This window comes from Dreissena polymorpha, chromosome 7 (assembly GCF_020536995.1).
Source record: "Dreissena polymorpha isolate Duluth1 chromosome 7, UMN_Dpol_1.0, whole genome shotgun sequence".
Taxonomy (NCBI): domain Eukaryota; kingdom Metazoa; phylum Mollusca; class Bivalvia; order Myida; family Dreissenidae; genus Dreissena; species Dreissena polymorpha.
The window spans coordinates 110,078,468-110,096,978 of record NC_068361.1 but is presented as its reverse complement, the minus strand read 5'-3'; the positions used below and the strand labels follow the sequence as shown (position 1 = coordinate 110,096,978).

The following is an 18,511-nucleotide window of genomic DNA, read 5'->3' as shown; positions in this document are numbered from 1 at the left end:
CAAGTTGAATTTTACCTTGACCTTTAAATGACCTTGACTCTCAAGGTCAAATTATTAAATTTTGCTAAAATTGCCATAACTTCTTTATTTATGATTAGATTTGATTGATACTTTGACAAAACTACTCTAACCTGACATACCATAATAGACTCCACCCAAACCATCGCCGTGCCCCCCCCCCCCCCCCCCCGAATCCCCCCCCCCATTTTTTTTTTTTTTTTTTTTTTTTAAGATCATCTCACAAATGACCACCACACCCTCACACTATACCCCCCCACCGCACCCCCTCCCCAATTTTTTTTTAAATGGTTAAAAAACAAAACTATTTATTTTGATTATTTTATGTTTGAAATACCGTCCAACCATCGCACCCAAGAATCCCCCCTCCCCCCACCCGAATCCCCCCCCCATTTTTTTTTTTTTTTTTTTTTTTAAAGATCATCTCACAAATTACCACCACACCCTCACACTATACCCCCCCACCTCACCCCCCCCCCCCCAATTTTTTTTTATGAAACGGTTAAAAAACACAAAAATTTATTTTTATTATTTTATGTTTGAAATACCGTCCAACCATCGCACCCAAGAATCCCCCCCACCCCCCCCCACCCCCCCACTCCCGATTTTTTTTTCCTTTTTTTCGCATTTTTGGAAGAAAATGTAATAAATGTCCACACCCCCACACAATGCACCGCTCTTCACTCCACCCCTCCCTCCTTTGTGATTGAAAATGAGAGTCCCTTCACCTTTAAAAAGAAAATAGATGAGCGGTCTGCACCCGCAAGGCGGTGCTCTTGTTTAAATTTTAGTTTTAGGAAATTAATTTGAATTTGACTGAAAGACATGATAAGATTTTGACAACAGTTTCTTCAGATGAAATGAGTTTCTGTATTTCTTATAGTTTAAATAATATTAATTATGCATTTGCATTTTTTTGATACTTTGTTAGAAACATGTATGATGTTCTGTCAATTACCTTACAGTCATACACCTGATGTCTTAAGAACCCTTTAGAAGGCATATTGAAATTGCTCAAACTTTCAAAGACTTGCCCCTGTCTTAACATTTTATTGTCCCCTACTCTGTCTGTCAGTCTGTCTGTCAGTCCATCACACTTTTCTGGATCCTGCGATAACTTTAAAAGTTCTTCATATTTTTTCAGGAAACTTGAAACATGGATAGATGGCAATATGGAGATTATGCACGTCATTTCATTTTGTTTCTACGCAGTGCTTTCCACAGGATTTTTGTCAGGCGCCCCGGGGCTGATAGGGGTGGTTCGGGAGTGGTGTCCCCTGCCGACGTTCATTTTTTTTTTTAGTTTAACGTGTCAATTCACGTTCTGTGGTGCATTATAACTCAAAGAAAAACAGCCTCAAAAGACGTCATTTTGTGCGCTATAACTCTTCAAGAAAATCCCCCAGTCATTTAAAAATATATATAATTTTTATATTGTTTAATTGTTTTAAAACGTTCCCGCACAGATAGTAAAATCCTGACTCCAACGATTCCCCAATACATCCGTTTCAACCTGACTCTGAACATGCGTCAATCCCCTGACGTGGTGTGTGATTGTTAAAACGCTCAATACAACGCTTTCTATCCAAATGACGCGACATTGTACATGCTGCATAATTTTCGCGCTCGTTTTAATTGAGAAAAAGATTCGACACAAAATAAATTTGCACTACTAATTTGAAGCAAGAATATTTTAACGTTGCGGTAACATTTACATTCGGAAGCGTGTTTCGGATTAAAAACGCGTTAACATCGACTTACGGGAATGGGTTTCGGATTACAAATTTAATTATTCCCATTTGAGATTTCAACAAATATCAACAGTTGCGATATGAATTCAACGATAATTTGTTTCAACACTTTATGAGTTGAATAAATGTTTTGACTGAATTATGCATGAAATTCACGTTGTCCACGAGGATTACGGTCGGTTGCCATCATCAGTCTTCTAAGTATCGATTATCGGACGAAACATTTACAAGTGTGCGATTAATTCAATGAAAAATTGTTTAAGCGCATTATGTGTTGAATAAATGTAAGAAAAACGAGGTGAATCATTTCTATAAATGGACATGATGAAATATACATGTACTGGAATTAAATTGTTATCGCATAATATTAACCGGGAGTTATTTGCACAACTTACTCACTATAAGTAATTAATTGTTTACCACTTGCAATTAATTTGTCGTATTAATTATGAGTCATAGGTAACACTTGTTTACAGTAAAAAGGTGTGATGATGATGCCCGAAACCGTCTTTAAAATTACTGTACTGTACAAGTTACCGGTTTTATATTATGTAAATGGTACAACTTCTTGCTAATCAAGTTGCGATAAACTCTTACTTCGTTCCCAACGTCAATCAAAAATAATGGTCGATAGTTAACCCCGCCCTCATAAGCATTCGCGTAACCGATTGGACGATGAACATCACAGTTTGACGCCTGGAAAGTTACCTGATCCTTGTCAGCATTTAAATGACTGTGGAATGTGGCTAGAATAATCGAAACGCGCGTCATGCTATTCTCTTATCAGTGGATTATCCATTACCCCATGTGGTGTTTATGGCGATTTCTTGTGAAAGTTGGTATCGAGTGCCCTTTTAAAACAGGGAATATTGAAACACTGATTGAGAAACCTTGATTTATTTTGACAATCTCCACTTTCTTTTACTGAAAAATACACTGATAGGAAAATTTCAAGCGCCCCGGGGATTCTTGATTTCGAAATTCAAGCGCCCCTGCGAGGGATCGTTAAATGGCCTGTGGAAAGCCCTGCCTACGTCAAAATTCTGGTTGCTATGGCAACAAAAAACATAAAATTTACTGACAATGGTGGAGTTTCACCGGTAGGGGACCATATTGCTTGGCAATCTCTTGTTTATCCATAATTACTGGTACATGTATATAACATAATGCATTAAAATTGGTCTCATTCTATGTTCTCATGTTTTATGAATACAAGTTGTAACAAAAATAATTGGTTCTTTAGCCATATGTGGAAATTTATAGCTAAAGGTAATTTGGAAAACTTACAAACGGCCAATAAAGCTCAGCTTTTCTGCACAAGAAGCTGTCAGTAAGAAACTCGTTCTTGCATTGTAAAAATTTTTTGAATGAAGCGTACAACAAGTTTACAAATTACGCATGTCTGTTGAGCGAGCAAGGCTTTATATTCATGTTACGCAATGAACCAAACATCCATGTGCACTGTCATTTTCAAACAAATGTTGCATGCCTATTAATGTTATTAGTTCAATAGCAAAGCCAGACAAACAGCTGCTCCCAATGTGAATACTGTATGTATAAATGCTGTATTGAAGTAAATTCAACATTTATTTTGCAGATTTCTGTCCGGGTTTTGGAAATGTATCCCAATTTTCAATTCATCTCCTTTTATGTTCATGATTGTAAATTATGTGATATCTGCAGTTAATATCTTTCTGCAATTGGGAATGATGTATCAGATGTTTGATGATTAATGACTTCTGATACATGTTAGAATGATTCAAATAATTTTCTATATACTTCCAAAATTGCGAAGATTTAACCCTTTGCATGCTGGAAAATTTGTTGTCTGCTAAAATGTTGTCTGCTGAATTTCTAAAATTAGCATTTTCTTCAAAAAAAAATCAAAGAATACTATCAGAATAGCAAACAGTTTGGATCCTGATGAGACACCACGTTTTGTGGCGTCACATCTGGATCCAAACTGTTTGCAAAGGCCTTTAAAATTCGGTTCCCGCACTGAAAGGGTTAATGTCAAATGCCTTTAATATGAAATTAAAAATACAAATTGAATCATGAATTGTTCATCATCAAAAGGATGAGTATATAATTGTTTAATGAAATTTGATAACTCAAAGCGTAAACAGTAAATAAACAGACAAATGGATCCTCTGGTTGTCAAGGTAGAATTACATATTATAGACTTACCATCACAAAGACAGTACATAGCATACATTTAAGTCAAAGTAATATATAATGGTTAAGTTTCCCATCAAATTTCAAGCATGTGATCATATATAAAAAAATATGTCAATATACAGACAACATGCAGTGGCTAGTACCAAGTAGTTTATAATTCCTAAAATAAACTTGCACTTTCATTTAAATGTTTTATGAAAGTACTTATGCTCACTGTGAAAAAAACACTGCAGGCAATATTATAAATATGATATATTTGAACTTTAAATAGCTCAGTTATCAAAATTTTGGATTATTTTACTCATTTTGAGGTTGGGTTTCTAACACAAAAAACTGTAATTCTGCACACGGATATTACACTATTGTGTTCATTTTGTTTTCATTTGTTGTCTTCTTTTTTTAATTATGCCCCCCTTCGAAGAAGAGGGGGTATATTGTTTTGCACATGCCGGTCGGTCGGTCGGTTGGTCCGTCCACCAGATGGTTTTTGGATGATAACTCAAGAACGCTAAGGCCTAGGATCATGAAACTTCATAGGTACATTGATCATGACTGGCAGATGACCCCTATTGATTTTCAGGTCACTAGGTCAAAGGTCAAGGTCACAGTGACTCAAAATAGTAAAATGGTTTCAGGATAACTCAAGAATGCTTAGGCCTAGGATCATGAAACTTCAAAGGTGCATTGATCATGACTGGCAGATGACCCCTATTGATTTTCAGGTCACTAGGTTAAAGGTCAAGGTCACAGTGACTCGAAACAGTAAAATGGTTTCCTGATGATAACTCAAGAATAATTAGGCCTATGATCATGAAACTTCATAGGTACATTGATCATGACTGGCAGATGATCCCTATTGATTTTCAGGTCACTAGGTCAAAGGTCAAGGTCGCAGTGACAACAAATGTATTCACACAATGGCTGCCACTACAACTGACTACCCATATGGGGGGCATGCATGTTTTACAAACAGCCCTTGTTGAGTTATTGTTGTATGATTTTTATTTTAAAACATGTTTTCTTTAATTATACTAACTATATTCCCTGTGACTGTTGAATTAATTTATTGAAACTTCAAATAACTTCTTGAGTCTTGAAAGATTTATAGCAATATACTTTTCACAGCATTAATTTTGTACATCAATGCAGTATTTATTTTCCTTATTTTCTGATTTCAGTATTTGCATTAAGTGATTTCTGCGGTGAGCCAAGCAAGCTATCACCTTCGATAATGCTAGAGAGGCTACATACCACTGCTATTCCGCGCGGTCTGTTGGACGCGGGTTACTTTGAACAAGACCAGCAGGCAGGCGATGGCGCGGAGTGTGTCGTCAGCTGTTGTAACAAGCCGCTGTGTAATGTGGCCTGGTTTACTGTTGGGAAATGCTTCTCTATTGAGTGTAACGTGGACGATGAAAGGGCCTGCGAACCTGTCCCGCAGTCAACATCAAAATACAAGGACACGCTTTTCATACAGATTAGATCAATAAGTAAGTGGTAGAAGGACTTTGTCAGAGTGTTAGGGCCATCAGATTGTTACATGAAGCAGATGGTTGTCAGGCTAAAGGCTGTCTTTGAAACCATATGTATGCCTTACCTAGAATGCACTGGGCACTTGATTACTTTCACAGTGGTTACTGTTACCAATCTGTTTCTTTTTCTATATATTACTCATTTTTTCTTTGACCTTCAGCTCATTTAGCATTGACCAGCAATGACATCATTCTGTGTTTAACTTGTTATGCCCCCGGATTGAATGATCAGGGGTGTATTGTTTTTGGCCTGTCTGTCATTCTGTCTCCAAACTTTAACCTTGGTTTAATGTTTGCAATAAAGAATAACTTTTGCAATATTGAAGATAGCAACTTGATATTTGGCATGCATGTGTATCTCATGGAGCTGCACATTTTGAGTGGTGAAAGGTCAATGTCAAGGTCATCCTTCCAGATCAAAGGTCAAATATATGTCTTCAAAGCGGCGCAAAAGGGCGCATTGTGATTCTGACAAACACATCTCTTGTTTTTTCCAAGTTAAGAACCGGTAAATGTATAAGGGACCTTTTCACAGATTTTGGCATGTTTTGAAGTTTGTCATTGTATGCTTTAAATTGATATATGTAAAAATTAGAACTAAAGAGTTCCAGTAAAAAAAAGAAAGAATAAAAGAAATCCACAGCTGGGCTCCAACCACTGATTCTTTAAGCGAAAGTCTAGCACTTAAACACCTCAGCCATCAATGCTGACATGACATTGCACATATTTATGCCCCCCTTTGAAGAAGAGGAGGTATATTGTTTTGCACATGTCTGTCGGTCCGTCCGACGGTCTGTCGGTCCGTCCACCAGATGGTTTCCGGATGATAACTCAAGAACGCTTAGGCCTAGGATCATGAAACTTCATAGGTTCATTGATCATGACTGGCAGATGACCCCTATTGATTGTCAGGTCACTAGGTCAAAGGTCACAGTGACTCGAAATAGTTAAATGGTTTCCGGATGATAACTCAAGAATGCTTAGGCCTAGGATCATGAAACTTCATAGGTTCATTGATCATGACTGGCAGATGACCCCTTTTGATTTTCAGGTCACTAGGTTAAAGGTCACAGTGACTCGAAATAGTAAAATGGTTTCCAGATGATAACTCAAGAATGCTTACGCCTAGGATCATTAAACTTCATAGGTACATTGATCATGACTGGCAGATGACCCCTATTAATTTTCAGGTCACTAGGTCAAAGGTCAAGGTCACAGTGACAAATAAAATATTCACGCAATGGCTGCCTTTACAACTGACAACCCATATGGGGGGCATGCATGTTTTACAAACAGCCCTTGTTTATTCTTAAAATAAGCAATCCTTGTAATATTACTAAATATAAAGATAACAATAGAACTTTCGAAATTATACAATCGTTTTCGGCTTGTATCGCTTTATAATTTTCAGGTTTTTATGTCCCCCACTATAGTAGTGGGGGACATATTGTTTTTGCCGTGTCTGTTGGTCTGTTGGTTGGTCTGTTGGTTGGTCTGTTGGTTGGTTGGTTTGCGCCAACTTTAACATTTTGCAATAACTTTTGCTATATTGAATATAGCAACTTGATATTTGGCATGCATGTGTATCTCATAGAGCTGCAAATTTTGAGTGGTGAAAGGTCAAGGTCATCCTTCAAGGTCAGAGGTCAAATATATGTGGCCAAAATCGCTCATTTTATGAATACTTTTGCAATATTGAAGATAGCAACTTGATATTTGGCATGCATGTGTATCTCATGGAGCTGCACATTTTGAGAGGTGAAAGGTCAAGGTCATCCTTCAAGGTCAGAGGTCAAATATATGTGGCCCAAATCGCTTTTTTTATGAATACTTTTGAAATATTGAAGATAGCAACTTGATATTTGGCATGCATGTGTATCTCATGGAGCTGCACAATTTGAGTGGTGAAAGGTCAAGGTCAAGGTCATCCTTCAAGGTCAGAGGTCAAATATATTTAAATCCTGACAATTGTGGAATTTCTGGCAATGGTGGAGCCGGTAGGGGACTATTTTGCTTGGCAATAGTCTTGTTTAACTCAGTATTGAGCCATGGTGATCATGATTAAAATGGTCAGTCATTACAAACATATAAGCGCCTTATTAGGCAGTGATTAGTGCTGTGGCATTTCTAGTGAAGCTTGAAACAGATAGCAGAATTTTAGAGTGTTAATCAATAAATGCCACTGTAGATACATGTGCTAGGAAGGGACAAGTGGTCCACTGCATAACGACAGGTCCAGTTTGCGTTGCAATTTGTTATAAATGAAGCCAATGCAAGTCAATGAACACTAATGCACTTTGGTTTGATTTCTTATCTATCGTCTTAGTTCATTCAATTTTGTGTGCACCCTACTATTTAATTTTGGCTAAAAGCATACTCTGTAAGGGATCAAGCTATTTTTGCGATTAGTGAGTGTTTAAATATTTGATACTGGCCTTTGCTTTCCGTTTTCAAAGTGCACTTCCATTTTGCAATTATAGTATCAGTTACCCGTATGACCATCGGCACAAAACCCGTGCAATTTTTTACCTTTTTAGCTTGACTCTTCACTGAATAGTCCGATCTATTCTACTTATCCATTTGTCTGTATATATTTGTCCTATCACTGTTTATGGTGCATGTATTGAGTTGAAACAACACTTATGTGTTTTTTGCCATTGTTTTAGGTCACTGACCTAGTTCCATAACTCTGACCTGCAATGAAACAGCATTTTGCCCCTTTTTCGAACTTAATAAATCATGTTAACATTTGAGTGCAACTGCTTCATATTTCTATATCTACATTAGAAATTTAAATAAAACTTTACATTTATGCACAAGGTCATTGTGAACATTCACAGACCAAGACATGTAAATGTGACTATTTTTTAAGCAGTTCTATGCCTCCTTTTTTACTTATTAAGGTGTGCTTGCAAGAAACCTATATTAAATTTTATTGTTATGCCCCCCTTTGAAGAAGAGGGGGTATATTGCTTTGCACATGTCGGTCTGTCGGTCGGTCTGTCGGTCCGTCCACCAGGTGGTTTCCGGATGATAACTGAAGAATGCTTGGGCCTAGGATCATGAAACTTCATAGGTACATTGATCATGACTCGCAGATGACCCCTATTGATTTTGAGGTCACTAGGTCAAAGGTCAAGGTCACGGTGACCCGAAATAGTAAAATGGTTTCCGGATGATAATTCAAGAATGCTTAGGCCTAGGATCATGAAACTTGATAGGTAGATTGATCATGACTCGCAGATGACCCCTATTGATTTTCAGATCACTAGGTCGAAGGTCAAGGTCACGGTGACCCGAAATAGTAAAATGGTTTCCGGATGATAACTCAAGAAAGCTTAGGCCTAGAATCATAAAACTTGATAGGTAGATTAATCATGACTCGCAGATGACCCCTATTGATTTTCAGGTCACTAAGTCAAAGGTCAAGGTCACAGTGACCCGAAATAGTAAAATGGTTTCCGGATGATAACTCAAAAACGCTTTTGCCTAGGATCATGAAACTTTGAAGGTAGATTGATAATGGCTGGCAGATGACCCCTATTGATTTTCAGGTCACTATGTCAAAGGTTAAGGTCACGATGACTCGAAATAGTAAAATGGTTTCCATATGATAACTCAAGAACGCTTATGCCTTGGATCATGAAACTTGATAGGTAGATTGATCATGACTCGTAGTTGACCCCTATTGATTTTTAGGTCACTATATCAAAGGTCAAGGTCATGGTGACCCAAAATAGAAAAATGGTTTCCGGATGATAACTCAAGAACGCTTATGCCTAGAATCATGTAACTTCAAAGGTACATTGATCATGACCAGCAGATGACCCCTATCGATTTTGAGGTCACTAGGTCAAAGGTCAAGGTCACGGTGACCCGAAATAGTAAAATGGTTTCCGGATGATAACTCAAGAACGCTTATTCCTAGGATCATGAAACTGTATAGGTAGATTGATCAATACTCGCAGATGACCCCTATTGATTTTCAGGTCACTAGGTCAATGGTCAAGGTCATGGTGACCCGAAATAGTAAAATGGTTTCCGGATGATAAATCAAGAACGCTTATGGCTAGGATCATGAAACTTCATAGGTACATTGATCATGACTGGCAGATGACCCCTATTATTTTCAGGTCACTAGGTCAAAGGTCAAGGTCACAGTGACAAAAAACATATTCACACAATGGCTGTCACTACAACGGAGAGCCCATATGGGGGGCATGCATGTTTTACAAACAGTCCTTGTTTTCATATAACTTGAACAAGTCCTGTACCTTGTTATATCAGCATAGATCAACATCAGGAGTCAAAATCTGGAGTAAAAGTTCTAATTGTATCTTACTGATCAGGTTTCTTAAATTCACAAGAAAATCACAGGTATAGTTCTTGCATTTTCTGAACACCATGCAAGTTGAGTAATGGCTTAGTCTAAAATGCCATACTCACTTTATAAATGGTTTTTAATAAAAAAAATAAAAAATTGGCATATAAGTAAAAGAAATTCTTTTTTTTTAAACATCACAAATTCATATAGTTAATTTTTAGACCTGCTATTATCAGCTATTTTGCACATAATAAATAATCCTGGGACAGCTATTGTTGGGAATGTAATAATTTTAATAACCTCTGCTTCGTTTTTTGAGTCCAAACTGCTAATTAAACCTGCCTCCCCCCCCCAGGAACAAAGCAGAGGGTGGTATACTGGTTTCACACCTATGTATATCTCTCCATAGATGTAAACGAAGTAAATTGAAAATGCATTTTACAATGGGAAATGCATTTTACAGTGTAAAATATGTAAGAAATTGTTCTTCCGAAGTAAAATCATTAATATGCTGAAAGACAACATACTATGACAAAAATGAATAAAATAAGTGCATGTGATTTTTAGAATGGCTGTTTTCAGAGAAAACCCAAGGTATTGTCATAGCCAGCTCGTCGTGTCGTCCGCCCTCCGCGTCGTGCTAAAACTTTTATATTTTGCTCTAAAATCAAAGTGCTTCCACCTACAACTTTGAAACTTCATATGTAGATGCACATTGATGAGTTCTACATGCCACACCTATTTTGGGGTCACTAGGTCAAAGGTCAAGGTCACTGTGACCTCTATAAAAAAAAACTGACAAGCTTTCGCAGCCAAGTGTGGCACCTATTATGCAGTGCTCTTGTTTTGTCTTCTTGTAAGGTTTTTGTCATCTTTGTACAAAAGTATGACCTGGCTGGTTAAAGTTTACTTGCTCTTTCCCATTAAAGATGAAGTATTAATGTTAGTTTTCTTACTGTTAAGTCCTTAATTTTGGACAAGGAAAGTTTTCAAGCTGTCAGGGAAAGTCTCCAACAAATTAGTTTATGTGGTCTGGTTCCTTTGGAAGGAGACACAAACAAATTATGCACTTATATCTTGGAGATAAGTAGCCTGAAGTTGTTGTGAAAGAAATTCCTTGTAAACAACTTAACTGGCACAAAATATTAATGGTAAATAAAACCTTTTTTTACAATTTTATGATAAAATTTAAATAATACAGTCCAGATAAGTTGGAATAAAAATGATGATGTTTGTGAAAGTAGAAAGTTTTCTACGTTGTGTGTGTTTATCAATTTGAATATGAATGATACTATCACCTGACTATAGCAGCCACCTGCCTTCAGCAGCCACTTTGGGCACTTCCTTTGACTGGCTGCTGTGCACTTGTTGGACTGTACAGGATATTTTTTAATATGTAATATTTCTCACAATTGAATGCAATTATATAATTTTGCCACTTTGTTATTTTCTACCTGTATGTATCTTTATTTAAGGAATATTTATTTATATATTTGTTCATATGATTATAATAATATTAAATACCATATTGTCAATCACATAAACCCACAAAACACACAGTGTGCAGTTTATGAGATTGAATGATCAAGTAAGTGACACATCTTACTGTGAGTCCTTGTGTTGTTGACAATTTTACATAATTAAAATTGTTTGGCACCTTGCCAAACAAGAATATTGATAATAAGTTCAGAGTGTCAGTGTGAGCACACATGCAGCTGTTTGTAAAGCACTCACAGAAACAACCAAAAGTCATTCATGTTCTCCTTATCACCATAGTGACATTAATTACACATGATGGTTAATTGCCTTGTTAGGTGGCATTGACCTAAAAGCATCAGATAAGTGAATATGGATTATATCTTGAATGATCTAATTATATAATGCATTTATTACGAGTAACAAGGGCGTACTATCATGTCTTATGAGAATGTTCGATAAATGAACTTGCCAACAACAATGATACTTTTTCTGAAAAGTAAATAATTGGTGCATTGTATTGTCCTTGACTGCTTTATTTTTAGTTGAGCTTTTTGTCCATGCTTTGTAAAATCCATTAACTTCCTCACAGACATTGCTCTCATGCTAAGAAAGTGCTTTAAATAATACCATGATAATGGCCAACAAATGCAAAATGAACCGCTAAATTCACAATCTCCTGTCACTCATTCAGTTACTATCCTGAAAGCCAATTGGGCATATCAGGCATGTAAAATTTGTTTTAAGGTCAACCGGCTTAGATTGACATTGCCTTTAGCCTTTCAGACAGCTGGACTTAATGAACATAGATGGCTTGTTAAAAAATGTGTTTTCTATAAAAGGTGTTTGTGGTGATTGACATGATAAAGCATGGTTTTTAAATCCAATACACTGTAACTCCAATATAATTTGAATGACCCAGTCCAACACAAAAATCCTATAAGAAAAGGAATGCGTTACTGATTAGTTCAGTGCTCATTAATTACAATGATGTGTAACCATTGGTTAGTTGTGTTATGTTCCTCTTCCAGATGAGACCAAGGCCAGCGATGAATGTGACCTCAAGGATGACAACGGTTGCTATGACAAACAGGAGTGTGTCACAGTAGGTCTTGTGACGAGGTGTATGTGCGTGGACGGGTACCACTTCAGGAGTAGCAACAATAAGACATGTGTGAAAGGTTGGTACCATAAGCATTACACAAATGAATTGCGTTCTGAGAAAAAGAGGTTAAATGCATGTGTTAAGTGTCTGCACAGGCTAATCAGGGACAACACTTTCTGCCTAAACTGGATTTTTGTTAATAAAAGACCTGCATTTAATAAAAATATCATAAACACTAAAAAGTGTCATCCCTGATTAGCCTGTGCCAACTGCACAGGCTTATCTAGGATGAATTTGTATGCACATGCATTAAACCCCCTTTCACAGAGCGCGACTTAAAGATAATAAAATGGTAAAGCTTTAACGAGTATATGAACATATTAGCCTGTTGGTATAGTGATCATTTTGAATAATAATTATTACATGGTGTATATACGCAGATTAACATTTTTATATTGTTGCTGGATTGTCAATGAGAAGAAGGCCACAAGCCATAGGCCCCTGAAATGTGTATGATGTATTGAGTTGTAAGATTTCCATGGAAATTGTACTTTAGTGGCAATTATCGCAGAGAGTTTTGGTGTACTTTTAAAAAATGCACTATAGACACTTCCAAATTGTATGAAAGATTCAGGGCTTCCCCTGGCTCAAAAATTTCTTTAGCCAACATTTTAGCCAATTGGATTTTTTTGTAGCCAAATTTTAGAAACTGTAGCCAAAGTTTTAGCCAAGCATTTGGGACCGCCTCGTGAAAGTCTAGGGGTGTAAGAAACAAATTACTACAATATGAAGCTTAAATATATTTATTACTATAATTATCCTTTTAAAATATTGTACATAACAGAATATCAGTTTATAACAAAAAACATTTATAGATATGCATACATCTAGATATACATACATCAATGTTATAATCATACTTTTATTCTACATAACAGAATATCAGTTTATACATACATCATAAGCACATGTTCAGTTCACATTGTTTACAAAATAAGCACATTTTCATAATATTAAAGTTATTCATTCTTGAGCACATATTTCAATCTTTGCAAAACATAACAGTTGATCAAGACTTTAGATGCTTTATTTTCAAAGCCTCTCACTTCATATTGTTAAACAGATATATTTGGTCATTTGGATATAATATACATCAGCTTTGACAGCTTCTGTTGTTAAAACATTTTCTGCAAGTGGTGGATGATTTCTAGGCTAAAATAAATGAATGTTTTTCCCGCATATTTCTTGACAGAAAGGCCCAGATAATTGCCACCATCCATTCTAGTTGCCTGATATATGATAAAACATAGTTTTACAAACTATCAACAACAAACCAACACATAAATGTCCGTATCTTTAAATGTCCGAATTTTTAATATATCCGAAATATATTACAACGAGTGAATGGTATACTTTTTATTTCCGAAATTGTTGGTTTCTTAATCAAACTTTACCTTTCCCAAAATATTATAATAATGAAACTATAAAACAGAAATGCTCTCAAATTCCTGTTGAAACAAGATTTCATGTGTTTTGTGAAGAAATAGTTTTTTGTTAAATGCTTTTGCCAGGCCCGTGGTATTGACATAATGTTCGATAACACCTTTTGTTTGCACACCAGCAAGCGTTCTATACATAGATGGTGACGTCACTGCCAGTACACAAAGCACCAGCAAGTTTCCTTTGTTTCGATGACCGGTTCTGACCGGTGTTGCTGCAGACTGCGTATCAAATTTTCTGGTTAATAACACGATGATGTATTGACGCACAGTCGACGGTTTAAAGAGTTTACTATCTGGGATGGTACTTGACAGGCAAAAAACGTTTTGCCGAGCATTTTCGCCAACCGAGAATTTTATTCGCCGAATTTTAAAAACGTTTCGCCGAGCATTTTCGCCAACCGAGAATTTTATTCGCCGAATTTGCGAAATTTTCGCCAACGGCGAATTTGGCGAACGACAGCGGAAGCCCTGGATTGGTCTTGCATTAATACAGGATCATACATTTGTTGCATGAGAATTGTCTTTACACAATGGGCTCAACATGATTGTCAGAACACAATAGTTTAATATGGATTTCACTATCTGATTAAATGTTCTTTATTGTTTTACGACCTCCGGTTGATAAAAAATTCTATATAATTTAAATAATTGGAAACCAACAGTAAAATGTTCATAAAACAGGCATTCTGCTATAACATCCCTCTATTTAAAGACATTGCACAATGATTCTGGTGGCTTACAATTGATCATAAAAATGCAATTAACTCTCTGCAGATTGCCTGTAGAAGAATTTCCATGAATCTGTGACAGTGTTACAGTTACATGTAGTCTTGTGGCCGACAAATGTCTATAAAAATGCAATCTTGCTACTTGTACTATGTTGTGGGCCTATTGAGAATTATGCTGTAGGGCATAGGGTAATAATTCTTGCTTATTTGACAGAATTCCATTAACAATGAATAGTATTTCATAAAGGTTTTACTAAATGCAAATGCTCTGGAGTAATCAAAACATAAAATACAAGGACACATGAAATTAAAACAAAAATCCAACCTATAACAACTGTGGGTCTTTGCCCCTGTGCCTTTACAAAATCGGGATGACTACATGTACAAGGGTACCCTTGATTTGAAAATTCAGGCACAGGGGTACCCTTGATTTGAAAATTCAAGCACAGGGATATCCTTGATTAAGAAATTCAAGCACAGGGATATCCTTGATTAAGAAATTCAAGCACAGGCTTATGCTTGACATTTTTTCCCACCAGTTTGGGAATGGGGCAGGGTACCTTTGGATTGGGAAAATTTGCGGTGTTTTGACTAAAATTGGGAAGTTAGTGCTGTTGTGTTCTAAAAATGCTTCATAATTGAGAATACAAGTATTTTCAGTATTATATTTACTAAGGTTGAACTTATATGGATGGGAGTTGAACATATTGAGATCTAAAAAAATTAATTTTGTTGTGTGTCTGTCTCAAAACTTTTACCTTGGTCATAACTTTTGCAATATTTAAGATAGCAACTTGATATTTGGCATGCATGTGTAACTCATGGAGCTGCACATTTTGAGTGATGAATTGTCAAGGTCACCCTTCAAGGTCAAACGTCATTTTTTTTTTTTAATAGCCGCTGTGCAGCTTCAAAGCGGCAAAGTAGGGGTCATTTTGTTTCACAAACACTGCTCTTGTTTCCGTTGGGAATGGGTCCAATTACGTGACCCGATTTTGAATGATAAACTTCTGGGTATCCTTGATTTGGAAATTCAAGCTCAGGGGTATCCTTAATAAGGAAATTCAAGCACAGGGGTATCCTAAACTAGGAAATTCAAGCAAAGGGTTGCCACTGTGCTTAAAGACCGTGGGTAAGGGCCTAAGATAGAAACCTTATGCAGATATGCCAGTTTCATATTCAGTCCACCAGCATCCACAAAAGATGGATTGATTGTGACAACAATATTGTTTCTGCAGATCGTCGGGCGTACATCATTATCCCACTAGATTCATCAAGTGGCTTTATGACCACACCACATTGTTAGAAACTTCCAATGACAAGAATATGGTGACCTTTGTAAATGGACAAAAACAGTTATTAGTTAATTGCAAACTGTCAATGAAAACATTATTTGGTCAACAGCTTTTGTCAGTTGATTATTCTTAACTACCTATGTCAGGGGGTTGGGGTAGTTATTGATTAATGTGCATTCACTTGTAATTGGACACCATGTGGTCAATCATATTATTATTTCTATATGGAAGGTTGATTTAAAAACCGATGTAACTGCTTACCATTTCTATGTAAGACACAATCGTTTCATGCTCAACACACAAATGTAAATGTAATGGTAGTGACAGGTTACCGTGACTTCTAACTGACTGTACAAACCTTTTGCCTTAATAATTGCAAGCGTGCAGATTTGTGTGTCTACAGCCAGGGGATAAATTGCAGGCAAATCTGTAGGCAAAATGTCATCTATTACAGATTATGAATACAAACACAAAAATAAACTCAAGGCCATTGTGGTGGTGGAATTTCATTTTGGAAAAATAACATTGTAGGGGTGATTATATTTACAGAATTCATGCACAAAGATATTTTAATGTATTTAGTACAGTCTGTGTCTTATTAAGGGTATATAAATCAACGTACAAATGAGGATAATTCACAAATATATAAATAAACATTAGTATAGATATTTTTATTTAATAGCATACAAAATATTTACAGTTACATAATTTAATTTTATCAAACTGATATTAAAAGTAGATACCACAGGTCGCATTGATATTTCTATCGAAGTGATTGATCATTTTCCACAGTTGATGACTGTCTAGTAATTTTCTAGACGATTATTTGGATTCAACCAGTTAGTTTCCTTAGAACAATACGGGCCCATTATATGCCTGTTCAATGAACCATTGTCCTCTATGATTGCCCATTTCCATGTCATTGATATTGTCATTATTATTCATCCATCCATTGATCTTTTTCTCAAAGCATGGAGAATGAATGCTCTATACATAGACAACTGCTGTCAGCATCAAAGTAGCCAGACAACATTAACATGGGACTAATGAATTTGTTACTATATTTGGGCCGTGCTCTGTGAAAAAGGGGTTTAATGCATCCGCACAGGCTAATCAGGGACGACACTTTCCGCTTTTATGATATTTTCTGTTTAAAGAAAGTCTTCTTAGCAAAAATCCTTTAATCTGGGACAACACTTTACGCACATGCATTGAACCCCCTTAACACAGGGCAATGCTCATTAGTATTCAGCTTTGTTCTTGCATATTTTGCGCCAGCTAAATGAGACTGTAACTGTATACTTAGTAAAGAATGATTAAATTGATTAAATTTCTTCTAGTGTGTAAACTAATTTATTTTGTATAATATTTATAAAAAAAATTATATTCAAGCATAAACGTCAATACTCATAAAGCAATTATTAGACTTAAGACTAAGAATACAGAATATTCTTCATATTGTCATTTACATGAATTGCTTTAGTTTAAATTTGATTAAATTTAATTGACTGGTATTAACCCTTTCCCTCTCAGAAGCAAAGTAAAAATGGCTATGTTCAAACAGCATAAAACGAGAACAGCCTGCGAGTTACTCGTGGTCTTTCAGGTTTTATGCTGTTTGCTACTCATCAGTATGTAAGGGTTGGAGATAAGTCTTAAAAACATCTAGTAAGAAAGGTCTTTAATTGAATTTAACTTTCTAAGGGACTACAAGTTACTACAAAATGCAAATGCGTACATGTATCTAAGTGGTAAAGGGTTAAACTTCCCCAATTAACCCATTTATGCCCAGTTGACTCTCCCATCCTTGTAAATTGGATCAATTTATTTTCAAAATTAGGAATGTCTAGTATATTTATTTCTATATTTAGAATATTACTTACTACAATTACCTTAAGCAAACAGCGCAGACCCAGATGAGACGCCGCATCATGCGGCGTCTCATCTGGGTCTACGCTGTTTGCAATGTCCTTTTTTCAGGACGCTAGGCATGAATGGGTAAATTACCTTATCCTTCCTTTAGATCATCTTATAGGCAAACCCTTAAGCACTTTTTTTGTGTCTAAGTTTTCAGTGTTAATTATTCTCAAGTCTATGACTAGTTTGGTGAATAAGTTCCCGGTTCTTGCAAACTTATCATTAATTTATTCTCTCTTTTTTTTTTTACAGTTTCTTAATACACACGTATAACCAGCATTCCAAGAAATGTCTATTATTTGGTCTTGTAATTACATGATCAGTTAATCAATAATAATATTTGGCAGAAGTGATTGTGACAGACAGTATAATTACGAAATGATATCTTCATAACAATCTGATAACCAGGCTTGTGTGCTTGCAGATTGTAACAGGTTTTATGAATCTATAAAATGAGTCACGTTCTGAGAAAACTGGGCATAATGCATGTGCCTAAAGTGTTGTCCCAGATAAGCCTGTGCAGTCTGCTAAGAAGAGACTTCATTTAAACGAAAAATGTAATAAAGTGGAAAGTGTTGTCCCTGATTACGGACTGCACAGGCTAATCTGAGACGACACTTTACACACACGCATTATGTCCAGTTTTCTCAGAATGCGACTCATATCTTCATAACAATCCAGAGGC

General features: G+C 36.2%; 1 protein-coding gene across 2 annotated transcripts in view; it reads left to right on the top strand.

Moving 5' to 3' along the window:
- LOC127838470 (dyslexia-associated protein KIAA0319-like protein) overlaps positions 1 to 18,511 on the top strand; it is an 87,971-nt gene that overhangs the window by 18,222 nt on the left and 51,238 nt on the right. For both annotated transcript variants that reach the window (XM_052366253.1, XM_052366254.1), the window contains exons 4-5: positions 5,126 to 5,437; positions 12,311 to 12,460. In XM_052366253.1, the coding sequence (XP_052222213.1) occupies positions 5,126 to 5,437; positions 12,311 to 12,460 (462 nt within the window). The remainder of the gene's footprint in view (positions 1 to 5,125; positions 5,438 to 12,310; positions 12,461 to 18,511) is intronic.